We start from the raw sequence: 27,912 nt of genomic DNA on the forward strand, positions 1-27,912 counted from the left end.
TTTTTAACTATGAATATTTCAATCCTGCTGTTTAAATTGTATTTCATTTGGATAAATAATTTCCAGGACCATTCTTTAGTTTCCATAGCAGTAAAACATGAATCAGGAGTGGTTTAAACTTTTGCTCAGTTCCGTGTTGGTTGGCTGGTGTGCCGGACCTACATGGCAGCTTTCTGGCCTTGCTGCAGCCGCTGCCAGTCTTCCTTCAGGGAGCGGATGGTGTGCCACACCTGGCCGCATGTCCTCCTCAGCTGGCTGTACGGAAGAGAGTGTCTGGGATCTTTTTCTGCGACAGAGACAAGGAGCAGGTTTCATCAACTCAACTTTTAGACATTTTAAAATCTTTTAAGAACTATATCATAACAGAAATGTACAAAAGAAATGTAGGAGGAACCAAAACTGTGCTAGCTAGCTAGCTAGAAAGCAACATGCTAGCTGCTAATGGCTTGTTTGTATGCTAGCAAGCCTTAACAGGCTTCAGTCATGTTTCAGCCTATGAAGACGTCTCAAACTTTTGCCCGAGTTGACACTTTTAATGGACTTTTAATGCTATTTTAATGCAACTTTTCTTTAAAAGTGTCATTATTTACCGAAAAATGCTAAGTTGACATTTAATGCTCTTTGATTGCAACTTTACAATGGCATTGTTGGCCAAATGACACTTCATGACAGCAGTCATAAATATTCATAAAAACTCTTTCAGGGTCATGACAGTTGTTATATTTTATTTATAACAGTGTTATGTCATGACACTATGTCATGTCATGTCAGTATTATAACCTTTCAAATAAAGTGTTACCAAAAGTCCTGTGACAAAACAACCTAAATCATGTTTTGGAAAAGAAGAAGCGGTGACTTTTGTTTCTTGCAAAAATCACTTAGCAATAAGAAGAAAATACATGGGCCATTATGTTAGGAAGATGATGGTTGTCTTTAATTAATTTAAGACATTTTTTTTTATATTAATTGAAGACTTTTCAATCTTATATCTAGTTTCTGGTGCAAATATCTTAGTAAATTTTAATTAAGACAAATCTAACTCAAAAGTAACTTATTAGCAAGATATAGAAGTTTGTTTAAAGTAAGTAATTTCTTGATGCTGATGAAAATGTACTAGTTCCAGTGGCAGATTATTTCAATTATAACATTGATAATTTACCTATAACAAAAATTGTCTTGTTATAGGTAAATTTATTTGCCAGTGGGACTAGCACTTTTTCACCAATATTAAAGAATTATTTACATAAAACAAGCTGTGATATCTTGCTGAAAAGTCACTTGTAAGTTTGTGTTGTCCTATGTCAGGTGTGATATTTGCAGTAGAAACGAGAATAAGATGACTTGGTAAGAGTTGGTGTTTTGCATTGTGCATGGACATCCTGAGGAGGCTTCAGGACCTTTCTGCAAACCAAAGCATGCTGAGTTGCTGCTGTGTACTTACGGATGAAGCGGATGTTTTCTGGAAGTATCCGAGGACTGAACTGGGGCTCATACGTGCAAGAGGAGCAATCAAATAAGAAAACAAGAGTGTAGTCTGTTCGTCGTCCATCTACCTCCTATAGAAAAGCAAAATAATGAGCCAGAGTCTCAAGGTTTGAGGTTTTACACTTTGCTTGTAAGACGTCGTTACCATGTAATCTACTGCGGACTGAGAGGCGAGCGCGTTTGGCTCCAGGACCAGCCCTGCTTCCAGCAGCAGCTCCTGATTGGCTGCAGGGATGTTGGTGTCTTTTTCAATCCTCAGCTGAAGGTTGGCTACCGTCTCATCGTCCGAGATGGCGTATATCAGGATTTTAGCAGACATCATGTTCAGGACATGAACCAGCTGAAGAGACGGCATAAAATGAGGGAAACAAAGCAGGACGTAAAAGTAAAAATGGTTCTCTGCTCACCTTGAGCTGCAGTATGGACTCCAGCTGGTGGAAGCAGTCGCTGGGCGTGTTATTGGGGTCTTTGCCTCTCTCCTTTGGCGACCATTTTAACATGAGCTGGAGCCACTTTTCCAGCCTCTCCGATAACAGACTGTCAGACAACAGACAGAGATGGAGGTGAAAACACATCTTTATGCATTATAAAAATAAACACAAACATTAAACCAGACTGACCTTTTTTTGTTTTAAGTCAGCAAAACTATTTCTGTTTGCTTTGAAATCCAGTAATGAGATTCTGTTTAAGAAATTTCAACAAATCTGAACTTTTCATACACTAAGATAAGTATTCTTTAATTTGGCCAGGGTTAGACCAGATAATGTAATGGTTTTAATTCACAGCATTTGATTTAACTGGAAGGATACCATTAAGGAAACAGTTCAAACACAACGCTGGTGGCTGAAAACATGTCAATATTTCAGTCAATATTAATAATAATTGACTAGTTTTCTGTTAAATTAGCGTTTTATTCCTGTTTAATTCAGTTTCTTTTTTATTTAAGCAGTTATGAGACAGAGCAGTGAAACTGTTACTCAGTTACTCAACAGATCGTTGCTAGGTAACCACAAGTTACTCAGCAAGTTGTTGCTAGGTAACCAGAGTGACCAGAGAGTTATTTTCCAGCCCTACATGACATCAAAAGAAATGAGACAAGATTTACATTAAATAAGAAATAACTTTTTTCACGCGACATGACATTAAAAACCATGCAGTGTCATCTTCCTCCAACTACTTCCTGTCTTCTTTGTAGTTTCCGCCATTATCAACGACATTCGGTTGTTGATTATGTAATTTGTGTGATGAGAAAAAAAGTGTTTCAATTGCAGTTTTGCAATATAAACCAATTTTGATACAGCTAAAAAATAAATCACGTCCTCCTAGCATCAAAACAAGTTTTTTCAAAACTGGTGTGTTTATTATTGATATCGACTGATATGAAAGCCTAATATGGTGATACATTTTTCAGCAATATCGTCCAGCCCTAGTCAGACAGTGAGTGGAAAATGTTTTTATATATACTTGTCTCTAAAATTCTGAGCAAAAATTTTGTATTTATTGGCAGAAAATGAGAAATAAAAAAGATGCAGTGCATTCAGACCTCAAATAATGCAAAGAAAACAAGTTCATATTCATATAGAAACAATAATTCTAATGTTTTAACTTTGGTGGAACAACCAGGAGGTTTTTCAATGGGCTCAGTGAAGTGGGCTCTTATTTTTTTATATATAAATATATGTACATTTTGTTAGGTATTTTTCTCAAACCTATAAAAAAGACCACAGACAACGTATATGAATTTTATGACAAGCTTTTGCAAAAGGAGAAATCTCCATCAACAACTTTTTCAGCCGTTCACAGAGAGTTCTGATCTGCCTCCGCGTGAGCCCCTGTTTTATTGTCAAAGCAGAGCAGCCAGAAAAAAACAACAGAGGTCGTAAAACATTTAACCTAAACAAACCAGCAACTCAGTTCTTCCAGGTGTGATATCTGATCTACGATCTGAGCCCAGTTCAGCTCTAGGTCAAACTATACAAGAGACAAAATACGACTGCTCACAGGCAGTTAGGAGGTATTCTGGTTGATAAGAATTAAGGTCTGGGAAACACAGAGTTAACTGTTACACATGAAGATGAAACAGACAGTCCTAACCTCCAGGTCAGTTCATACACACATAAGGAAGAGAACACTTTAAACTAATTAACATAAGACTGAATATAAACTAAAGTAATAAAATGATAATACCAAACATTCTCTAACACATTTATATTTATATATTTATATTTATTTTAAGTCCAAACTCAAAACCATTCGTTTGAACTAGCATACAGCCTTTAATTATCTTTGTACTGTCTTATAAATCTTTTTTTTTTTTTTTGTTTGTTTGTTTTTTATTACCGGTATGTATTTTATAATCTGCTTGCTTTTATGTCAAGGTGACCTTGGGTGTCCAGAAAGGCGCCTACAAATGAAATGCATTATTATTATTATTATTATAAAGTAACTATGTAGTAGGGAGTATTTTCTAGCTGAGTTTGGTGTGTGTTGTGTATAAAATCACCTGTTGAGGTTGTTGGGCTGGGGCAGGTTTTTGGAGAAGCGGATGTCGCCAGAGAGGCTCTCGTAAACTACGATGTCGTTGTCGTTCTTCAGCCTCACTTTGTTGTGCCTAAAAAGACACAGATGGGTCAGAGCCTCATGTTGACTTTGTCCTCTTTGTGTCTTTAGGAGGGTGGGATGATTGTTGGAGTGAAATTCCTCTCTGCAAAGACCAGACCATGACTTCCTGCCAAGCTTAGGGAGTATTTTTCCAACAGCGTCCCCCATGAGCTTCACGTCATTCATTACACTGGTGAAACAACAAGGGGCACTGATGCTGGCACCACCCACATATCCTGCAATTCATTGGAAACTCCTGTTTTTCTTACATTCAGTCCAGACGTCATGCAACAATATTTATCTTAAATAAGGCCAATAATTGTCTAGCTTCAGAAAATATTATTGCTAAATTGTCTTACGTTATTACTGCTGATAGAACGTGGGATAAGGTAGAAGAAAGGTAGAAGTCTTCATCACTGTTCTGTGTTTTGACATCCAACAGTAAAAATGATCCACAATGAGTCACTGCAGATTGCACGATTTCATCTGTATTAAAATAAATGTACTTTATTGATGCCAGCTTGGGATTTTTCATTGTTGCAACAATAGACATGCAGTGGGTGAAGAAAGTTTTCTAGATGTAAAAAAGAAAATCAACACAAATTCTTTCCTTCCACCTTTTATGTGACCTATGACCTTTATAACTGAGTTAAGCAAGAACATGTTTGAAGTCTTCCAAAAGAAAATCAAACAATTTTAGAGTTTAGAGTTGACAAATGAGTTTAGAGTTTTATGCCACATTTGGCATAAAAACCACCAACAGAAGACCAATGTGGAAAACGGTGGTGGCAGCATCATGTCTTGTGGCTGATTTGAGTTTTTTTTTTTTTTTCCATCTTATTTTTTATTCAACTCACTCAATAGATATGAATAGTTAATGTAACAGAGAAATCCTGAATGAAAAGAAGTAGAAGGAAGCATAAGCTTATATTTGCCCCCGATCACAATAAGCTGATGTTATAAATATTATTATGGACATAATTCAAATTCACAAACACAACAAAACATCAGCTTATTCAAGGCCGTATTTCTTCATCATCATGATTTTCACTTTTAATGCATAGAAATTTAGATTGTTTTATCTCGTTGATATTCTTCCATAAATAAACACATTTAATTTATATTTCCTCTAAATCTAGATTCTTTGAAAATCTCAATTGCTTTTAAGTTGTATATGTTTTTTTTCTCTTTTTCAAATCTATTTTGAATATTTGTTTAAACAAATTAAGTTTAAATGAATTCAACTGTATAAATGTTGGGTTTTTGTGATGTTTGTATCTACTTCCACTTGTGAGTCACTAGTGGCTTTATTTACAATAATCAGACAGAAAATTGGTAAGAAATCAAACGAATCAAACAACATGGCTGCATCAAGTACTAATAGCCTCTCTGATTTAAACAAAATATCAAAACAACATTATTTTTTTGTATTTAAATAAGGTTATGTTATGGTCAGAGGTGGCAGATGTTGCTGTGAAGTGCAAGAAAAACATTTTGGGATTCTTTTTACAAAGAGTATTGACCAATAAAAGCAGTTCAATGCACTAACAAGAAGCCGATTTGAATTTAAATCATCACATCACCAACTTTTTTCACATATAAGAGATTAAAATGCGAATCTACCAGGGAACAGGTTGCCAGGTTGGTAAGAAAGGCCGAAATCCAGTGATGCACTCGAACACCAGCGTGCCAAAGCTCCAGTAGTCCACAGAGACCGTGTACTTCTGCCTCTCAATAAGCTCTGGAGCCTGAGACGAGAAAGAGCAGATTTAGAGCCCAGAACGAAAAGATGACGTCAAAAATGGTAAAAGATGAAATATTAAAACAATCACCAGATACTGTAGTGTTCCCACAAACGATGTGCAGAGGCTGCTCTGGTCCAACTCCTTAGCATAGCCGAGGTCTATGATTTTATGGATGAGCTGGAATAGTAAAATATAAAGATAAAATCATCTAATTTTGTCTCTGTAAATGCAATATGGCAACTGGAAAGGAGGCATATTATGAAAGAAACAGCAATCAGCCTGGATGTTTACGTTTCCAGCTAAAAGAAGAAAAAACACCACCCTGAGTGTTACTCTCAGGTAAACCTAAAACCTCAGCCAAAACCTGGAAATTCCCAGTTATCTTGGTTGCTGATTGTGCAAAGGCGGTTTTCACCACTGCAACAGGAAACCGTCAACACATAAATGTAGCAGTTGACCAACATTTTTTACTTGTTGCAGCTCAAATAAAGTGAACTCTGACATGACAGCATCCAAATCTGTGACGCAGAAGCAGCAAAGCTCATTCTGCCTCGTTTTAGGCGCCAGGGAACAGAAAAATGATCAGACTTTGGGTTTAATCTGATCCACTGACGCCATGCGGTGCCTCTGTTATCCATCCAGCACTGAAACCACAGTAACTGCTCTGCGTGTAGAAATATTTCCAACAGCATCGTCTCTGGGGTCGTTTTGTTATCCAACTCTGACGGTAAGAATGTGAAAAGAACTAAAACAAGCTCAGCTTTGCACATTCACTTTTGTGCCGCATCAGATTAAATCAGTGATTCTTAATGTGGAAAAGAAAGATGCCCCCATGGGGCAAGTGGGTGATAGAGAGGAGTAATTACTTATCTGTTTAATTTTTTTTGTTCACATTTACATTTTTTAAATCAGACAAATGTAAAATATTTTGATCTTGGAACTCGTTTCTGCTCTCATATTCACAAATAACAACATGAATTGGTACTTGGTATCACTTTATAAGGTTATTTATTTTCATCAATTTCATATTTAAATATTTTTTTAATTGCATGAAATAGAAAACAAAATAAAACAAGAAGTATTTTTCTTTGCTGACAAATACATAGAATTTTTTTGTATGTGATCAAGAAGGTTTTTTTATGCTTTTGTTTTATTTTTTCTTTTCCCTGTTTGACAAATAAATCAAAATGAGAATGACTAATTTTTCTTGGAGTTATGATGTCTGCAGATAGAAGCATAAACTTAAAAAAAGTCTAAAACGGCATGTTGAAATCCTGCACACCATGAAGACCTTGTAAACAATAACAACTGTAAAGCAGAAAAATTACTGAAAAAACTCGACTCCTCCCAGAAAAATGCACAAAACATTTTTCTTTTGAACTATTTAGCTTGACAGAATGACTCAAATACAATTTGACAGAAAAACAAAGTTATTTGTTTAAACAAAGTTTTAATTTTATTTTGTTTTTTTACTTTAGAGTTCATACTGACCAATCTTTCTAACCTTGTTAGATTCTTTTCGTCTTCCCATTGGTAAACCTCTCACTGGACAAAACTAAGCAGTGAAATTGCCAGTTATTAAAGTTATTTTCTTCAATCGTCAAACAGAAAACACAAAATAAAAGGATGAGTAAATCTGTTTGGATCAGTTCTTTGTTTTCACTTGTTTGCCTGAAAATGCTGCACAGTTCCTCAAATGGCAACACGCTTCATTCATTGTGAATCAGTGCTAGCAAAACGTTTGCATGTTAGTTCAAAGCCACAATAATGAACAATAATCTCAAAAGAGACGAGTCCCTGCAGAAAACAGCAGTGGAATCACTCTGAGGGACTCCACCCCATTAAAAAAGATGCAAAAAACAGATGGTAAGACAAGTATTAAACAGATTTTTGTTTTATTGAGAAAGTTATGCAATGTTCTAAAAGGTTTCACACGTTTCTGTATTTTGGATTTATAGGAAATAAAACAATAGAGTAAAACAATTAAAATAGTCATGCCTTATAGATTCTTTCAAACTGCTTAAAAGCAAACCAAGTAGATTTTTTTTGTCCTATACATTTCCTTGATTTGTATTATTTCATATTTGCTGGACGTCTAAAGTGCAACAAGACAGGAATATGATTCTGTAAATAATCGCTGACATTACCTGCAGAGACTTTTATTTTTTTATGCATGTCAGAGAAAACAGTCATGCTAAACTATAAACTTGAGTAGATTGAGAATGTTCCTTCTGTTGCTTTTTATGAAGTCATAATATTGTGCATAAACATGAATATAAATTCTTTAATGAGTCTGACCTCAGTTGCATAACGTTTTAGGCTGGATCATGACATGCAATGATTTGTTGCACAATAGGCAAAGTGAAGTGCAAACCCCTCAGTTTTCCACATTTCATATGAAGTGGAAGGACTAAACATGTTGAGAAGATTTATGTTCATGACCGTCTTTGTTGTGGTTTGGGGGTTTAAACTCACCCTCTTCTCCCCCTGCTGCAGCACGATGTTCTCTGGTTTCAGGTCTCTGTGGATGATCCTCTTGCTGTGGAGGTAGGTTAGAGCTGAAGCTAACAAACAGAAAAACAGGAACAATTTGCAGAAATGTGACTCAGAACTATAGCAGACCAGTAAATGTATAAATTTATCGAGCAAGCTACTTATAGTTTGGTTAATAAAAGAATATAAAGGAGGCTCAAAAATCACTGACACTAACTGTGCTTAATTTTAAACTAATTAGATATTTATTGTCCAACAGAGAGGACGTTTAGCTTGTGCTTTTTAGAAAATTATTCCCTTGATTTATGTTGCTTTAATTCACTTTTGATTCCATCCAAACACATTTATTCGAGTTCACCCAAAACAATTACTTCAGACCATTTTGTATTAATTAAAATGCAGATTAATAATAATTCTGAAGTTTCAAATGGAAATATGAAACATTTTGTTGTATTTTTAAACTTTCGGATCTAGAAATGGACATAAAATGCAACAAATTTAACTTATCACCATTATGATGCACAAGCATGTTTCTAATGTTTTGGTTTTAAATTGCTTCACTGCATCAATTGTGGAACACTTTAGCAACACATTTAGCTCAATACTGTAACTAAAAGTTTATAAATTCAATGCAGCTTAAACAAGCTGCATTGAATGTATAATGCAGCTTGTTTAAGCTGCATTAAACAAGCTAGCAGGAAGTTAGCAGGAAGTTACTCCTGACTTAATTACATCATAGTAACTTTACACAAGCCTGACCAGAAAACCATCATTTTGTTTCATATGTGAAACCAAATTCCAACTTATTGTTCCTGCTTATGTACAAGCCAGCACTGCAGGACAGCTCGCTGCTGCAAGAAGTTAGAAAATGTAATTGTTTAAAACTTACTTAAATATTGCGTCAAAAGTTGTGGGATTATCTATTATAAAATTATGATAAGATTGAGTAGTCGCATGATAAATTAAAATGAACTCAATAATTTTCACTTGCATAATTATTAGTTTTTCTCCTTCTGCCAAAACCAGGTTGACAGAAACTTTAAATCTGGTGTTTTGGTCTCAACTAGCTCCATTTTAAAGAATAATTTTGTTTACAGTGTTCTTTTATTTTATTTGTTGTTTCTGTTGTTGTGTTTGTTTATTTTAGATATTGAAAATGTCTTGCACTTCCACCATTAAATATTTAAAGTTTATTGATCTTTGGGAATGTATTCTTATATTATTATGCTGTTATCATTATATCACTTGGAAATGGTCTCAAAATTATTATCTCTATGATCATTTATTGCAATGAATTCTGTTGTGACCTGCCTAAGAGCAAAAAATAAAAAATAAAAAAATAATAAAAATGTGCCATATTTGTCTTTGCAAAAGCAGAATAAATCTCAGCTTGTGCTTCAATTGGTCTCTCTTCAGACTACATGTATCCATGTAATGTTTTCTTTTTAACAAGAAGTATTAAAATGCAAATCATTAATAAAACTGTGAAACATCTTTTCATCTCAATGCAGAATGAAAGATAAATGAACAAACATCCCTATCAGAATATAAATCTGACTGATGAGATTAATTTAATGAAATAATGCATCTTTACTGGGAGTGAGTCATGCCAGCCCCTAGTGGTCACATGAGGCATTACATCACTCACTTTTGGCTTCAGATTTACTGTGTGTGACAAACACTTTCATTGCTTACAATAAACGAGAAGCTAAGCTATGGGAAGTCAATAAAAATAAGCCTGTTATTGACTAGTGAGAGTGAAAAATCATTTATACATGCTGCCTCTAATCTTTTAGTAGTTAAATATATGAACTCTAAACTCACATCATGTGTGCCTGCAAAGATTATTCAGGAAAGCAGAACGTGTGACATCTGCGTCCTACAATGTGTGGTTTAAATTCCCAGTGTTCACTCATGAGGTTTGGATCAGTCATTATCAGGAAACGTCCACTAAACCGCAGCAGCAAAGGAAGTTTCTGTGCTCGTCTACATCTACTCCCCTCTAAATATGTAAATATGTTGTGACCCATACCTTATACTGCTTTTCCTAATTTGTTTATGTAGTCAAAGGAATGCAGCTTGTATGTCGGTGTTGGCGTCAGTACACAAAGTTTGCGATGTAGCATGTGGCTGTCCGATGTGTTGACGTAAACCCCGGTATGAATAGGAGCTATCGCCGTGGTGACTAAGCGGCGAGAGGTTTTGGGTCAAGGATGACATCATGATGTTTCTCCCTGGGAACTTTTACTCCTAGCCACAGGAAATAATCCCCAGATCCAGCTCACTCCGTCACTTAATTACCCCATCATTCTGACATAAACCTGAACTGCAACATTAGAAGAATCAAGTCGGGGCTGAAAACTCACAAATGTCCCGCAAGAGAATCAGAATGGATCCCTCCCTCATTCCACAGCAGTTCTCCAGGACATTCAGATACTGCAGAGAAACAGACAAGAATTCATAATCTGAGTAACATGCATGATGGGAAGAAGGAAAAATGCAATCGGGTTCACTAATCTTCCTTTTTAATGTTATTTTTGGCTTCCCTACTTATTGGCTCTTCTCTTAAAAACTAATTTTCTTCCCTTTAGTGGTTATTTTTATAGGGAATTAGGCTAAAACTGGAGATTTTAACCATTTTGTTTTGACATTTTGTAACTCATGTAGCTTTTCCCATTATAATGTAAATACAAAGGCCCATAATTTCTAGAATACTCAAAAATGTCAAAGTAAATGCAGACCTACAGCCAGAAGTTGGTATTAACTAGATACATTTACTCAGCTACTTTTAACTAAGCAGCTTGCACTTGAGTAATATTATTATAAGTATTGCTACTCCAATTGAGTAATGTTTCTGTCGAGTAACTTCATTGAATGAAGAACAAACATCTACACAAAAACACACCTAATGCTAAACTGAAACATCCTGTTTCTCCATAAGTTTCATTATTCTGATATTATTTATTTGGTGAAACTGTTGCGCCATTTGGAGGTCAAGTAAAGGTAAAACAGAACCCACTGGAAGCACCCAGTTGGTGCATTTATTCGTTATCTACTTTGCTGGTTTCGTAAGTTTCATGTTCAAAAAACGGATCTGGAAAAGTGTTTCCTCTACCTGAACTTGCGATTTTATAACCATGTTGTTTATTTGCATGTGTTTTGTTTATTCTAGTCTTTAAAATACCAGTATTTCTTAAAAATATGCTGAAATAATGCTATTCTAGCCGTTAGCCGCTAACAATGCTAAAGCTAGCATATGCTCTGGCCTCCTCTCCTGTTTGAAATCAGACCTGAAAGAAATATGTCTACACTGAGAAAAGAAACTTAAATTATAGTTTCAGATTTTTGAAAATTAATTTTGTTTGTAAAAACAACCAAAAATGTTTTTGAGAAATATTGCTAAAATCTCAGTTCATTCTTGTGTACTTGATACATGCATCATTTTGACTTGTGAGCTGAATGTATTGTTATACTACCTACAATGTAAAGAATATATCTTTGAATGTATATTTATAATTAAACAATTACAAAATAATGCCTGAAATTAAGTTTAATACCTAAAACTACATCAACAAGATAAAAAAAACACAACAGAAAAAAAAAAAAGAAATGAGATCCTAATCTAAGAATATATAGAAGATCTCTGCCACTGGTAACTCGTAGTAAGTTCAAGAAGATTATGTAATGTTTTTCTGCTTGTAGTCTCCATCAATCACTCCATCTGTCTCCAGTAAGTCATGCTTTTTTTCAGTTACCTATAATGTTTTAAAATTCTGCCTTACAGTGTAACAGTTTGCGGTTTTTGCAAATCCACAGACTATCCTCGTGGGGATGTGTTGAAATGAAAAACCACATTTGTTTCCCAGAATGAAGACATTCTGCTGGTCCAATGAGGAAACAGCCCCAGGAGCACAGAGAAGTTAAATAAAACAGGAATGTTTATTTTTAGCTCCTTCGTCTCTATTTTTAGTTTCATAAAACATAAAAACATGCACACCCAAAGTTTAGGAAAAAACTAATTCAGTAAGAGTTGTGGCTAATCTCTCATCTCAAAGTGATTCAGACGTTAAGCATGAATGAATCTGGGCTCAAACGAACGGCATGTCCAGCCCGTCTGGGTTTGCGTACCTTTCTCAGATCTCCACCCTGGCAGTACTCCATGGCGAGCAGCGGCAGGTCATTGGTGGCCACCAGTTTCTGCATCCCCTGAGGAACTTCCCGCGCAGCGACCACGTTCACATGGTCCAACCTGGTGAAGACAGGGCAACCGTGTCTTGTGAAAAGATTGAGATTTTTGTTTAAAACTCAAATTTATGTCTTCAAACTAATGAAGTATTAATGTGTATTTGTTACTCTGGTTACATGTCAGGAAATTTGCCGTTACTTTTTATTGTGCCTTTTTTTAATATGTTGGAGGGACAAAATAATATACAGATATGGCTGAAATCTGGACCCACAAATCTGGAACAAACTTCCAGAAAACTGCAAAACAGCTGAAATATTGACTTTGTTTAAATCTAATCTAAAAAATTTCTGTTTAGAGTTGCCTTTAAACCATAATAGATGAAATATTAACCAACTTATTTGACGTGTATCGATGATTTTGGTGACGCCACTCATCAAAATGTAACAATCGTTACTGGTTTTCTCAATTACTGGTGTTTTTTCATGACTGTGTATTTTGTGTTTTTATGATTTAAAGTTCTTTGAACTGCCTTGTTGCTGAAATGTGCTATGCAAATAAAGGTGACCGATTGAAAAATGTATCATGATATCAGTCAATATCGATAATTATTTATTAGTTCTTTATTTTAAAATACTGCCAAACTGGTGACATGACCTTTTTCTGTTTTATTCACAGTTTTAACTGTTGTTGTTTATTTTGAATCAGCTATGAAACCTGAAACTGCTGCTGTGTGCCAGTTACTCAAAGGGGATGTTGCTAGGTAACCAAAGAATGAGTGAGTTGCTAGGTAACCAAAGAATGAGTGAGTGAGTGAGTGAGTAAGTTGTGGTACCACCAAAGTAGCTTAGCTAGCTGTGAGAGGCAGAGCAGCTAAAATAATTGTTTTTTGGGGGGTTTTTTTCTGTAGACTTTTAGGCTTTTTTCTAAATATCTTAAATTTTCCACCTTTGGTAAATATCGCTGTAATTATGGCAGAATTCACTGCACTGTGCATCCCAAATGGCTGGTTGTCAGAAAGGATAGATGATTAAAAATGTTTCCCCAGGAGCAATACAGACTGTTTCCCCACATCAATTAACACGTAGTCTTCCTCTGTGATGAAGAATCAACAATGTGTTTGGTGTGTTTTCTATATTCTGGCATTAAAAGACAAATATTATGACGTTTTGCAGCACAGCTTTTGGTAATCCTGTTATTTATTTTTCTTTGACATGCTTTGAGACAAAACAAAACTAGAAAAGGCACATAAACGACTGCAATCCAACACAGTTTTATGTACAGGATTACATAATCTGTAGCTCTCACCACTGATCCCAGATGTCAGAATGAGGTCCGCAACGGCAAAATAAAAACGGAAAAACTCATTTTCCGTCAACATGAAAATGAGAAGAGACACGCTGTGGGATGAGATTTATAATGGAATGAGAAAAATGTATCAAAAAATACAAAATTAACACTCAGATTATGATAAAAAAAAATCTCAAAACTGAATCTGAAAAGGTTTAGGCTAAGGGCACCAAGAAATGCATCATGAATTCAAGCTTAAACTGCTGCTGTGGCAGTTACTCAACTGGCTGTTGCCAGGCAGTAACCAAAGAGCAGTGAGTTAGTTGATGCCACCAACCTCACTCAGCTAGCTAAGGAGAGATTGACCAGCTAAAAATAGTTAGGTTTTTTATTCTGTAGACTTTTAGGGGTTTTTTTTCTGATGTTGATGACGGCTGCATCATTCTGTGATTTCCTGTAAAAGGTTGACTGAAAAGTCGGGATAGAGAGAAAATGTCCAGAAAAAGTTCTGATCAATTCTAGGTAAGGTAAAGTAATTTCATTTATACAGCATATCACCAGCAACAAGACAGTACAAAGTGCTTCATATGAACTAGATAGAAATTAGGGCTGTAGGATAATATCGATATCGCGATATATATCGATATTTTCTTTCCTAGAAAAAAATCGATATTCATCCGCAAGTATCGTAACATCCAACTGTCATCTTGCTCACTCACTGCTTGCTTCGCCGGGAGAGAGATTAGGTCATCAGGCTTAGAGTGATTCCTTCAGATGTTAAGTGTCAAGGTTAAAAAGGTATCAAACTATTCAGAGCAGGGTGCTTGGTGCACTTTATTTACTTTATAAATCCATGTAAGCTACAGTTTGTACTGTTTCAATTAAAAGAAACATGTTTTCTCACCACTTCTTTGATTCTTTTTGTCCAGCTGTCGACTTTAAGTCTGTGTCCATGTCCAACCAGAGCCTGGTTGGAGTTTTAATCAGTTTTCAGTTAAATTAATTCAATCCAACTCTATAACAGTCACAAAATATCACCAAAATCACTCTGTCCCTCTAAAATCTTTCAGAAAATCGCAAAAGTGTATTGAATTGTATTGTTTGATGAATATCGCAATATATATCATATCGTGGACAGAATATCGTGTATCGTATCATATCGTAAGATTACTGTATCACTACAGCCCTAATAGAAATACAAACCAAACAACAAAACTAAAAGAAGTATATAAAGGGAAAGGTACATATTGATTCCACATGTTTAATAAGAATAAATAGTCCATATAAACTAGTAGGGGTTCCTCTGGATTCTGGTTCTGATAAAACAACAATGTTGGTTCTCCATGTTTGATTCTATTAGTGAATATAAAACTAAATGTTGGGTCCAGCTGTTCGGGTTGCTAAGTAAATGGTACTAAGTTCGTTCTCGAATTGTACAGTATAAAACTAAATGTTAGTCCTCCATGTTTGATTCTTGTTCTGAGTTGCTAAGTAAACAAACAGGAGTTTCTCTAGGACTCCAATACTAAAAGTATAAAGCTAAATGTTGGTCCTCCATGTTTGATTCCACATGACACAATGACTCTGTGACATAACGTGTTGACCTCATGCTGGGATCTCCATGTGTGGCTACAGAAAAACTGCGAATCACACGAACCTGACACATTCAAATGTACAACAGGACTCTCCAGTCCAGTGAGGTGGAGTTTAAATTTTTAAACCAAGAAAAACAGCGAGACCCTTCCAAAGCAAATCTGTTTTAATCCTGTCAGATTATTCCAAAGAAAACGGAAGGCTCTCAGTGACACAAAGAACCTGATTGCTCTGAAACCTTACTGTAACACAGGAAGTTAAGGTTTTGGATGTTTTTTTCTATTTCTGATAAAAGAAAGGAAAGGTTTCTCATCTGGAAGCTATCAAAGTTTGGATGTGTGTGCTCAATCTGAGAATAAAAAACAATGAGAAACTGCAGAATAAACAGTTTTTTTTTATTATTGTTTGCTCAAATCTTTCAGCAAACTGAGAAATGGTGCAACTCGAGCTTCATAAACACATTATAGCCACCAAACAAAGCGAGATGTTTTTCAGTGGAAACGTAAATCTGTGTTAAGAAGCTGCTATAATATAATAGCTAATGTTGCCATGTCCCCTGCCCTGCGGTTTTTCCATGAATGAAGCGTGGGAGGATGGGCCGCTGTGGTTCTAACCATGTCTGTCCAAAAACAACACACTTGTTAAAGTGAGAATGAGGAAAAATGAGTTTGCACCGTCAAGTATAACAAAACACACGCACACTTTGCATCTGACAAACATCCCATCCCACACGAGCTGGCACAGAACCGAGGGACCGACACCTCAACGGAAACTGTTCACAGGCGTGTTTGGGTTTAAAATGCGACGCAAAGCCAGGCGGAGGAATACTGTGGCGCTAGAAATAACCAAAGTCACCAAAATAACCCAAACAGCCAAGCTAATTAATTGTTAAATGGGTGATTTTTTTTTCTATCTAGGGAAAGAAAATTTGTCTTTTGTTTTCCAGAGGAAACCTGAGTAGGAGATGGAGACATAAAAACGGAAAACCCAGAGACTCCAAAGACGTCAGGGAACAAACCAAGCTGGCTCACAAAACAGCAAATTAAACAGGGATCATGCTCCAGAAGTCGATCTGAAAGCATCAACAGGCTTTGTTTAAAAAATAAACAAAAAAACGCTTATTTAATCAAACATTTAGATGAATAAAAGTTTAACAAAAACATGTAAGAAGTAAATATTTTTGAAAAAAATCAATACATAAAAAATAAAATAAGATCAGAAATGTAAACAAAACATTTTCTTTTATTAAATTTTCATTAAATTTCAATAATGTTTGTATGTATATTTCTTTCTTAAAAAAAGAATAGTACACAGTTTTTAATTTTCTTTTTGTTTTATTACATATTTAAAAAATTTATTACTTTGTCAAGTCATTTATTTAGCTTTCCTAATTTTTCCCTTTTTTACATTTATTTTTCCCATTATTTTGTTATTATCTGTTTGCTTTTATCTATTTTCAGTCACAATTATTCATTGTTTTGCACACAATTTGAGATGTTTACCTGAACTCGATTTGATAGAAGAGTATTAAGGTCATTTTTAATAATTTCATAATCTAGTGGAAGTAAGTTTAATTATAGATATTTAGCTATGATCAAATTTTATAATTTATTAAAACTTCTTTAAAGCAACAAAGTAAGTGAAGCAGAGCAAAGCTCTCAGAAAACAAACTAGAGTATTTCCATGTGATATTTGAGGATTTTTATGTCTGGTTTTTCTTTTTAAGTCATCAAAATATTTTATTAAAGCTCAACATTAAACATAAGTGCATTCTGGATGCAAGTAAAAAAAAAACTTTTTTCTTGATGTTGTGCAAACTATTAGCTGATAAATTCAGATTTCTCTCCATTTTATGCCTTCAAACGCTACAGGACTACATCAACACATAAAAGCAGAACAGCAGTGAAGTGGTGCTACTTTAATAACAGTGAATAAGTGAGTAAAAATGTTAATGTTAATGCATGTGACAGTAAAACGTACCTCCTCATGATCTGGATCTCCAGACACCAGCGCTCTTTGTTTCTTTCGCTCAGCTCCTGTCGGCACTGTTTTAATGCGATCTGCTCCTCTGTGTCCTGAAAGCAGAAACAGAGACCCGGGTTTCCATAAGAGGACTGACTATACATTTATTACTTCCACATTTGCCAGTGCTCTTCATTAATCCTTCCCCAAACCCGCCAATAAAAGCTTATAGTATTGGTTCTGTTTTGTGCTGCTTTGGCATTAATTCAAGGACAAGAACGAAGCCTCAGCTTCTTGTTCTCATAATATCAAGTGGCCACTTTTATTTGCCCTTAAAATGAAACATTATTCCCTCAGGCAATTAACGCTCCCAGTGCAGTTCCAGTTCGGTCGTTTAATAAAAAGCTTGTATGTCCCCAAACTTATTAAAACTTTTCATCACAGATACAAATAGTGCATGACCAAACTGTAATAACGCACTAACGGCACAAAAATAATTAATCCTCTCCCACATTTCTGCATTATAAAGTCTCTGGATTTACTTTTACTCAGTCTGGCTTTTGTTTGTTTAGGTTTTTTAAGTGTAACAATACTTTTATTAAGATGATTGTTTCCAGTTATTTATTCAAAACTAGAAAATAAGATTATTTCATTTCCAGCAATTTCTCTTTTTTAGCTGATATTAAGTGATGGTTATTAAAAAATGGACATGTCGAATATTTCACCAGAAGACTCAAAGCCATGCAATCCAAACATACAAAGAAAGACAAAATGGTTACAAACTCAAAGAAACCAAAACAAACTAGTGCACCGTTATGTGTAATACGGTGGACTGGAAAAGGGAGGAAGAAAAAGATATAAAAAGTCATAGAAACCCAAGAAAGCATTCCTTCTGCTTTGTGCAAAACAATATAAAAGATTTTCTCATTACCAAAGTTTTGCTCAGACTGCTATGATTGGTGCAGCTGAATTTCTAGCTTCTGAATTTCCTAGTGAACGCTGATAAAGTCATGATCCAGAACAACCAAGAACAGTTTGACCATTAAACGGCTCCGGCCAGGTGCAGCTCGTAAGATTTAGGAGTTTAAAAAATAATTAAAAGAGTTTTCCATTAGCCAGAGAGGACTCACAAGGAGGTTCAGAAACTTATAAACAGCATGTTTTTCACCATGAAACCTTAAATGGGCGGTATTATGTGTTTTCCACCCACAGAGTATCATTTTATAGCACAATCAAGTAATTATGTCACCTTCAGCTGTCATAAAAAGGCAATATATGTCAAACATGACCTAAAATAAATTTGACGCCTTGAAATTGGGCCTCCGTCTCTTTAAGAAGCTCCAGTTTTTTTCAGGTTATCACATCCACAGTCCTTTATCAAGTGTTTATTTGTTGTAGGCGTATAGTTCATATAAAGATCTCAGCAGAGGTGCAGATCCACCAGTGTTTGCTAATTGCTGCTGCTAGTCTGAAGGAGCTGAGTGGAGGAGTCATGGGCGAACCAGGAAATAAAATAAATTTCCTTCGTATCGTCAGTGCACATAGCTGTAGGTCACATGGACAGTAGAACAATAAAAAGGTTGTACAAAAGTGAGAGTTTGTCTATTAAACTGAATGAAGATGAAGACTAGATAACACACTTTGTTTTTTAAAGTGTCTTTATGAGACTGCTGCTTTTTAGTTTTATTATGACACTGAGAACAATTTCAGATTTTTGTGTAATTTTTGTGCAGTTTGACTTCGAATGTGAGTTTTAAGCTATAGAAGAGTATTTATTAGGGATGCACCAATATGAAAAGGATATTAATACTGTTGTTATGGGAGTATTTACCAATATTTACCGATATCATATGCGTTATGTATGTTTCCCTACACTTTCAACAGCATGTAAAAACAACCATTACTCCATTTCTTCTCTGCTTCTGTTAAACTGCATTATATTGTAATTTGCTGCATCACTATCATGTCACTTGAATGAACAGAAACCACATGACCGACCCGCTGCTGGACCCGAAACACAAAAACAAACAGCAGCAACATGGAAACAAACATTAGAAAAATAATAATAAGCCAATATTGGTAGCTTATTATTATTATCTTACCATCATATCATTAGTTTTTTTCCTCTCTCTGTTCTTTTTTGCTTTTTATTTGTTATATAACACAGACCAAGAAGATTTTATAGGTGTACTTTGTCAAGGAGTTGGTAATTATTCTGTCTTTATTACTATTATCTGTATATTTTCTAGTCTTGTTATGTGTTAGTTTGTAACCATTTTGTCTGTGTAGTATAATTAATTTGTTGGCTCATGAATGCATGGTAACCTGGTTGTAATTACAAAAGTTTGATAATTATTGAGTCAGTAACTAATACATTTAATTAAGTTGTGACAAGGGGTATTATTAAATAAATGTTCACTTCTTTCTACTCCTTTCCAAACAGAAACGTAGAGGTAAACTAATTATTTTGTTCTTGATTATGTATGCACATGTTTTTTCTGTCCTTTTGATTGCTTTTATTCTTGTTTTTAAAAACCTGTTTTAAATAAATAAATCAAAAAGGGGGTCCAACCAGAAACAAGCAAGGTGTGACCAATAAAGTGACGGTATTTCCAAAAGTAATGACCCATCCAGCTTCACCCTACTATGCGTTTCTCATCCAGGAAGTGGTGCCACTCCTCTCCCCACCTTCCTGTTTCTCCAATGAAATCCCAGACCAGTCTGTGATCAGATACCTAATTTTAACCAACAATGTTGTCATCGATACAGGGAACTTTCAGTGCAGGATGCTTAGTCATGGCAGCAGCGGTGTCAGCAGGAAAACATCTAATATCCTCCTAAAATCCAAGTCGCAGCGCTGCAAACGATCACCAGTTCGATCAGAAGTGACAGCACTGGGTTACATTTTTATAAGTTGTCTCTGTTTTTTCAACTGAATTAGGACTATTTTGCACCACTGAATCAAAAATGACATCAATTTTTCTCAATCAGGTCAGGTTTTTAGTCTAATTTGATTTAGAGAAATCCGATCTTCTGACTGAACTGACTACATTTATGTGACATCATCAGTTCATTTCCTTTAATATTTCTCATCCAAGAAAGGTTTCAGGGGAAAGAAAGTGTTTTCTAACAGAGTGTATTAATTAAATGTTACAAACTTGGATTTCTGTAAATTGAATATTAAACACTGATAAGGGGTAAGTAGTTCATGTGAAGTGAACATTAAACATCTTCATTGTGCGATATTCTCCTTATCTTTTCTGTCCTAATGGAATCCCTCCTGCTGCTTAATTCAGATTCTCAGGAAAAAAATCCATATGTGAGAACAAGTCATGCACTTTGATGCTCATGATGCATCCATAGTTCAGGAAGTTGACCTGATTGATCAAAACCAATGTGGTTTTTGGACTCAGCACATCAAAATGACCCTAAAACAGTTGAAAAACCCCCAGACAAATTTTTGGCTGTTGACCAGAGTTATAAAGAAAACGGCATTCTAAATACAAATACCTTCTGCATGCCAGATTCACAAAATAACTGTAATGTGACAAAATATGTTGCAGGAACTGTTTGAGAATCTCCCATAAGCTTTCAGACTGACTCCTCAGGATGCTGCTTGGCCACCAAGGAGGTGACGGTGAGTAATGCCGCTAAACGGCTGCAACAAAAGGAAGGAGAGGTCCACTTTCCATACTCCCCTCTTACTGGTATTACAACTTGATAAGCTCATCTTGCTCTGACTTATCATGACAACAGAAACCATTTCAGCTGCAACAAGTGCAGCGATGCGTCTGTTTCCTGGACTGAGCTCATTCTTTCTCTCTATTCAAAGTACGTAAAAACCCAGACGCTTTTGATGAACATTTCGACTTTCCTCCTCTGAGTCAAAGATGTAATCAAAGCGAAAATAAATCAGAAAAGACTTGAGTAATTTCAGATTAGGTTTCGGTTAAACATGAGTTACTCTCTCTAAGATAGAAATGTTGAAAAACAAAAAACAAGAAACATGAGAGTAAAAGCTGCATTAAACGGCCCTGTTTTACACAAGAACAGTCCAGTTAGTGTTTTCTACAGGCTGAGATTAATAAAAAAATATATATATTTACATGGTCCAAGATTCACAAGATATTAAAAAAGGGAGACGTTAAATTATTATTTTAATTATAAAATGATTTTCATGTAAACTTGTGGGTTGTGTTGATATTTGCTGCTGAAAGTTTCCACACTTCAGGGCAACTGAAGGATTATTATGTTCTGTGCTAAATTATCACATTATCAATTATATTCAGAATAATCAACATAAAATTATTCACACTAAAAGATTTTCCAGGACCTTCACCAAGCTTGAAAACTACTAATGAGCAGTGGAGGTGGGCATTTATCATAATGTTTAGCATTTATCATGAAAAGTCTATTTTCATGATAAGAATTATTTTGATTTATTATAAAATTTCACTTATTGATGGAAAATAAAAAACATGACTGGAAATGTTACTTTTGCTATTTTCACCACTGTTTGTTGCTTGAGAGCATCAATAAATTTCAGCAAATTTGAAAATAAGATTAAATGCAGTGATATAAATTACACGTTTTTATTTTATTTTTTTGTTTTTCAAGAACAATATTTGTGTTTGTGTGAAAGTTAGTCGTTACCTAAAGAACGACTAATAAATAGTTTTTCTTATAATCTCATAATCTTTATCGATACCAAAATAATGCAATAAAATTCAAAGTCCATATTGCCCGCCCCTAACGAGCAGACCAGGTGTGCACTGACCAGGTGTGCGCTGATCTCAGCTTTCTGGCTGATCAACAAAAGATTAACCTGCCAATTCTGATTTTGACCGGTGCCAATGTTTTTGTGTGAAAAGTGGCTAAATATAGCAACAAAGTGGATAAATTGGCATCTATTTGGACACCAGAAAAACAGAAAAAAGCTCAAAAAGGGTATTTTAGTGTTTCTTTTTTACAGGTTCTGATTTGCTTTACCTTATTCTGCCATCTCGTGACATTCCCGAAGCCTCCGGTGCCGAGCCGCTCCTTCAGCTCCCACGGGCCGCAGGTCTGCGGCTGCTGCAGCGGGACCCGATTCATGGCCTCCCCACCTAAACCCGGCACTGCAACAAACAAGAAAAAATGACTTTTACTGCTTACATTTCTGACTAAACCTGATGCTTCCACATTCATAACATAATACCTTGTAAATTAATTACTTTGTACAGGATATTATGGAGAAAAAACACAATCTATACTATGACATAATAAGCTGAACTGACATCTGAATAAATCACTCAATAGGAGGATTTTCAGAGTTCAGAGCCAAGCCGCTGCCTCACTGTAAAACATTTAGTTGTGTTTACCGTCTTCTACTCTTCAAGTCAAATAAACGTAGCCAGTTTTAAATTTTGTGAGTTTGTGAAAGATAAACTTACAGCAGTGAGTCGTGTTAACTTTTATATTAGCTTTTTCAAACCTCCAAGAGTTGAATAAACGAGAGATTTTAGGTTAGCACTTAAAAAACTGAAAGGGGACGTATTTCCCAGAATGCTTAGCGGCATGTTTTTGTATCACACTAAATGTTTCTGAGCAGAATTTATTCTGATGTTTAATAAAATTCACTATCAGATCACAAATTTTGTTCATACAATTTAAAACAAGAAATTAAATTGTTCTAAAGTAAAATAAGTATTTATTTCTACTTGATCATGTGAGTGAAAATAATGCAGAAATGTGGCTCTTTAATTGGATGAGGGCAGTTTTTTTCTTGCATATTGTGAAATAATTATACAATTCCCAATTCAAGATTAATGAACTTAAAAACAATGTTTAGACAACTTGTCTTTTGTTGTTAAATCAACTTCATGAAATTTAAAACAGTTTCCTTATTGACCTTAATTGCATTTTCAAGGCAAAAGGTGAATCTGTATTTTCAAGCTAAGCCACGTTCACATGTTTTACAGTGCTCAGATGACAGGAAACAGAATTTCAAACTTCAGGAACAACCAGAAAACCACCGAAGCAGAAGCTTCCATGACCTGCTGGAACACCAGCGTCTCTGTCCGCAGATTTAAATGGGGAGGAAGAAACCCAGGCTGCAGAAACCTTCCAGCCCGACTGAAATTTGCAGCTGTTCACATGGTGAGTCCAAGAAAAAGATGGATCGGTTTGGCAGGTTTGCTTGGAAGAGTCTCAGTAAGACGCCATGATGTGATGTTATGGTTGGAGCATCATGCAGCGGGTTTGATTCATCCCCTGGCAGGAAGTAGGTTGAAACAAACGCACAACTAGAACTACCTTCATCCTTTCAATTTCAGCTCAAATCAGGAAACTATATGTTCAAACTACGGGTGCTGGATATGGACAAAATTTACAAAAATACTGTGAGTTTTGTTTTTCAATTGATATAATTAATTTAAATGTAATGAGACAACAAAAAATCTAAATTATTCACAATATTTTTCACAATAAATGATAAACGATACGATAAATGCCCAACCCAAGTTCAAACAGATCATTGATCCCAAACAAAAAAAGCTGGTTTTGGAATTAAAAAAACAGACCAAAATGTGAATAAAAATGTTTGGACTATGCTTAAGAGCTCAGTCAGCACCAGGAAATCAAACTATTTAAATGAACTGGACCAATTCTGTAAAGAAGAGCGTCCAACTTATTCACAGAGGTGCAGATTAGAGAAAATTGACTATAAATTGAAACTCATGCAACAAATTCTTGTTTTTAGAAGTAATTGGCATGGTGTGAGATTTAATAATTAAATCCTGAAAAGATAAGATTTCTGATTAATCCAAAATGATTACAGCAGAATTAAATTGCCAAACTGGTGGCATAACTTTAACTTTTCACTCCACGCAGTTTTTAAAGCTGTTTTGAGGAACTCTGGCAAATCTTTAACTACTGCTGCGCTCAGTAGGTTGTTGCTAGGTAACCAAAGACTGAGTAAGTTGCTAGGTAACCAAAGACTGAGTAAGATGAGGCCACACTTCTTGTTTAGCTAGCTGAGAGAGGACCTTTCTCTGCCTACATCCCCCAGAATGCTGTGCAGGTTTGGATCAGAGTTCATTGAAAAACTGAATATTCTATCAGATGTATTACTTATTGATATTGATTGCGTGTTTATTGCGGCATATATTGTTATTGATTTATTGTCCAGCCCTCGCTGGAAGTAAGACTTACGTTTACCTGAATGTGACAAAGAATATTTGGAGGGAGCTAAACGTTAGGAGGCTTTCCAAGCAGTTTGTAGCCAAAAATAAAATGGTAAAAATGACCAAAAACCTTTCTAAAGAATCATTAAAAAAGAGTTTGAAAGTTGTAATGTCAATAAAGGCTTCTCAACTGAAGATGATGAGCGTTAAGAAACTATTGGTTGAATGAAACTTACTGTAGAGCTACATCTGCCAGTGGTACGAATAGTTTTGGACTTGGCTGAGTTTAACTCGCAATGATCAAACTTCTGACTGAAACTTTGGTGTTTGAGGTCAAAGCTGGAGTCATAACGTGACCTAATCAACGTTGTACAGCACATGCTTCTAAGTTTTAGAGTTTAAGCTAAATGTAAAGCATATAAAAACACATCTCCTGTCGGTGTGCTAGCTGTTATTACAGTTACTGAAGCAGTTCTTTCTTTCACTTTGTTTTCCGGCTCAGATCCGTCCTACCTTAAACTTCCTCTGCAGCGTCTGTCTTGACTTTCTTTAAACTCTGCTGTCTGTTTGTGTGTTTAAGATCTTTTTACTTTTTTCCCCTGTAGTTATTTTGGCGACACAACAACTTTCCCAGTAGTTCTGTATACTTCCTGGTACTCACATTTCCTGTAAACCTGACGAGACTTTCGACCCGCCCACTCAGAGTTCACCGGTCACAGCCGAGCAGCTGGAGGGTTTCAGGTGAAGTTTGGGGACAAGACACTTTTAGAGATAAAATAAAATAAAATAAAATAAAATAAAATAAAATAAATATTAACATGCTAATTTCCACAGCTAAGTCTGAGCCTGCATATTAGTGTATGGCAGCTGAGTTTCCCCTCGGAGTTGTTCATACTATGTAATGATTTAGATTTAGATCAATGATTCTTAACCTTTTTTGAGGTACCGAACCCACCAGTTTCATATGCGGATTCACTGAACCCTTCTGTAGTGATAAATAAAATATGACCCTCCCCCCCTCCAAATTCAAGACATGGGGGTGACCCAACTAGAGTCTAATTGGGTCACCCCATGATCACTAAGTCTTTTTAAAAGGTAGAGTCTCTGAGAACAGTTCTTCAAAATATAGTCAGTGTTTTCAGCAAAGTTGAGCTGACTGTCCAGGAATGACCCAAATTTGCCACAGTTTCAACAAGTTGGCCATCGAGAGAAACTGTGGAGCCACTTTAAGGTCTCGTTTAGATCATTTAATTAGCTCTAGATTCTTAAGAGAATGAAACATTTATGATAAATAATAAAGTCTTTGCGGTATTCTGATTTAGTAATGTAATTATATTAGTTGTGTTACAACCCCCACGCCACTAGAGGCAGTAGCAGGCCCGAAAAGATGCGACTAAGGAGCAGATTTAGAAGTACACCGGAAGCTACAGAATTTGGTAAAAACTGTGAGCTTTGCTGAAGTAATTAAAGACACAAGTTCAAATCCATGCTGAGAGTGGAACTCCTTCAATCAGTGCTCCTCCGCAGCACTAATTGGCTAAGCAATGTACCGTGATCTAAACTCTTCTCGGATGTAATGGTAAAGCGTCTCCTTTCAGCGCTGAAAGTTAATAAAATAAGTAAAGTCTGAATGCTTTTCTTGGCTGATTTTATGCTCCGTGTGTCAATACAAATTATGATTCATCGATTGAGATTCTCGTTCTCAACACAAAGCGGGGCGTCATCACGACTTTACACAGTGTGTCTTTACCTCTGCGGAAGAGGCTCCGCCGAACCCCTGAGACTGACTCATCGAACCCTTGGGGTTCGATCGAACCCAGGTTAAGAACCACTGATTTAGATGAATAACTTTAAGACAAAAAACATAGAAATTAGCTCGTTTTAATTATAATAACAAGCTGAGGCTAAACCTAAGAGCTTTACTATCCAAAACAACAACGTCACGCCCATACACGCTGAAATAAATCATGCAAAGTCCGTTACTCGGTAGCAAATTATGATTATTTTTTTATTTAGAAATATATTTGCATTGTATTTGCTTTATTATGCCCAGGAATAGTCCCACGGTATAGGGAAAAAAGTATAAAATTATACTTTTAATCATGATGATTATGCAATTATGACTCAAAAATAATTAACAATAAAATATTAATTAATTAATTCCACTTTGGGATCAATAATTTGACTTTGAATTTCACTGAATTGAAATAATCTACTCTTTACTTTTTAAAGTTGACTGTTTTCTTTCTAAAAATACAAATACAAATATTTTTTGTTCAAAACTGCAAAAAAAAAAAAAAAAAAAACATTTATGATAAATCTGTAGATTAAGATTTACATTACAACAAAATCAACAAAAAAATAACGCTGCTCTTTGTAGCTACAAACTGTAGAAGCTACTTGTTTTTCTTGCTTCCTGGACACAATAAAGCAAAAATAAGTAAGAAAATAGATCAAATAAAAGTTAAAATAATCTCTGCAACCTGAGCTAAAAAACCTAAAATTACAAAAGTGTTTCTTTTATTTGTCTTAAAATGATGATGTGTATATGTGGTAAATTACAGTTTATTTTCACTGATTTATATCTAGTAAAAGTCTTCATGATGTTTTTTGTTCACTAATGTTGTCTAACAAACTTTAGAGGCCTTTGCAGTGAGATTAAATTAGAAACTTTAATTTGCTGATTAAATGACTTTTGAAGTCAGTTGGTCGCAAGGTATTTTATTTATGGCTCAGATAAAGGAGATGGAGGCCAAACATCTGCCTTTTTTAGATTATTTGTAAATAATTTTCGTATTCGGTTCCTTTTTTACAGTTGTTCACTGCTTCCTGTTGTCGTTTTACAACAAATCCCAGTGAGTTGGACATTAGCAGGTTGAAGCCAAATGTTTCTTCTTCTTCTGCGTTCTTGGACAAACATTTCCAGTGTAATTTTAGCATTTCCATGTTGACTTATAAAACACTTAAACAGTTTGTGGATGATCATCACATTAGATTAGAGGCTTCTAGGAATAAAACAAATGTGTGTTGCAAAATCTGCCAATGTTTGTGATGCACAATGTTTTAGTGATTTTCAGGTCCATTATCTCACTTTTATCTAAAGTGCATGTTTGTTACGTTATGTTTACGTTTATACATCTGCTGGGTCACTGTTGATCTAGCGGATGTTGTATTTGGAGACGTACTTGAGACTTTCCGAGCGAGTGACGTTTTCCTTTCATCACCTGTTATGGTGAGTAAAAGATACTCACTGTAAGATCTGAAGCACACTTTGTTGATAGAATCAGTATGAAAACATGTTATCAGGTGGAAAATGTTGGAAAATTCACAAATCATTTCCTTTTTCAGAGAGTCAGACGTCACATCCAAATCTTTCCCAGGGACGAACAAGTGCAAC

At 35.4% G+C, this 27,912-nt stretch overlaps 2 protein-coding genes and 2 long non-coding RNA genes across 6 annotated transcripts in view; 3 read left to right on the forward strand and 1 right to left on the reverse strand.

Moving 5' to 3' along the window:
* The window catches only part of ikbkb (inhibitor of nuclear factor kappa B kinase subunit beta), a 30,815-nt gene extending 5,676 nt beyond the window's left edge, over positions 1 to 25,139 (reverse strand). Inside the window, exons 1-13 of one of the 2 annotated variants that reach the window (XM_016677112.1) lie at positions 25,029 to 25,139; positions 22,342 to 22,457; positions 17,371 to 17,465; positions 12,453 to 12,573; positions 10,691 to 10,760; positions 8,307 to 8,395; positions 5,919 to 6,008; positions 5,710 to 5,834; positions 3,989 to 4,096; positions 1,893 to 2,022; positions 1,631 to 1,825; positions 1,442 to 1,556; positions 163 to 286 (exon numbers count right to left, since the gene is read on the reverse strand). In XM_016677112.1, coding sequence (XP_016532598.1) covers positions 163 to 286; positions 1,442 to 1,556; positions 1,631 to 1,825; positions 1,893 to 2,022; positions 3,989 to 4,096; positions 5,710 to 5,834; positions 5,919 to 6,008; positions 8,307 to 8,395; positions 10,691 to 10,760; positions 12,453 to 12,573; positions 17,371 to 17,465; positions 22,342 to 22,446 — 1,367 coding nt within the window. In that variant the 5' untranslated portion in view covers positions 22,447 to 22,457; positions 25,029 to 25,139. Of the gene's footprint in view, positions 1 to 162; positions 287 to 1,441; positions 1,557 to 1,630; positions 1,826 to 1,892; positions 2,023 to 3,988; positions 4,097 to 5,709; positions 5,835 to 5,918; positions 6,009 to 8,306; positions 8,396 to 10,690; positions 10,761 to 12,452; positions 12,574 to 17,370; positions 17,466 to 22,341; positions 22,470 to 25,028 lie in introns of both variants that reach the window. The other variant, XM_007563440.2, reaches the window with a different exon arrangement.
* The window catches only part of LOC103145867 (lymphocyte antigen 6 family member D), a 670,619-nt gene that overhangs the window by 616,818 nt on the left and 25,889 nt on the right, over positions 1 to 27,912 (forward strand). The window lies entirely within an intron of this gene.
* Positions 223 to 4,605, forward strand: LOC103145826 (uncharacterized). The gene is made up of 2 exons (XR_477066.2): positions 223 to 308; positions 4,156 to 4,605. It is a non-coding gene; the product is annotated as an uncharacterized LOC103145826 (long non-coding RNA).
* On the forward strand, positions 19,769 to 25,212 carry LOC107837513 (uncharacterized). Of its 2 annotated transcripts, none has more exons than XR_001663529.1 (4): positions 19,769 to 20,237; positions 20,916 to 20,989; positions 23,313 to 23,490; positions 25,121 to 25,212. It is a non-coding gene; the product is annotated as an uncharacterized LOC107837513 (long non-coding RNA). The 2 variants fall into 2 exon arrangements; XR_001663528.1 differs by having other exon boundaries at positions 19,770 to 20,250.

This window comes from Poecilia formosa, unplaced genomic scaffold, assembly GCF_000485575.1.
Source record: "Poecilia formosa unplaced genomic scaffold, Poecilia_formosa-5.1.2 Scaffold148, whole genome shotgun sequence".
NCBI lineage: Eukaryota > Metazoa > Chordata > Actinopteri > Cyprinodontiformes > Poeciliidae > Poecilia > Poecilia formosa.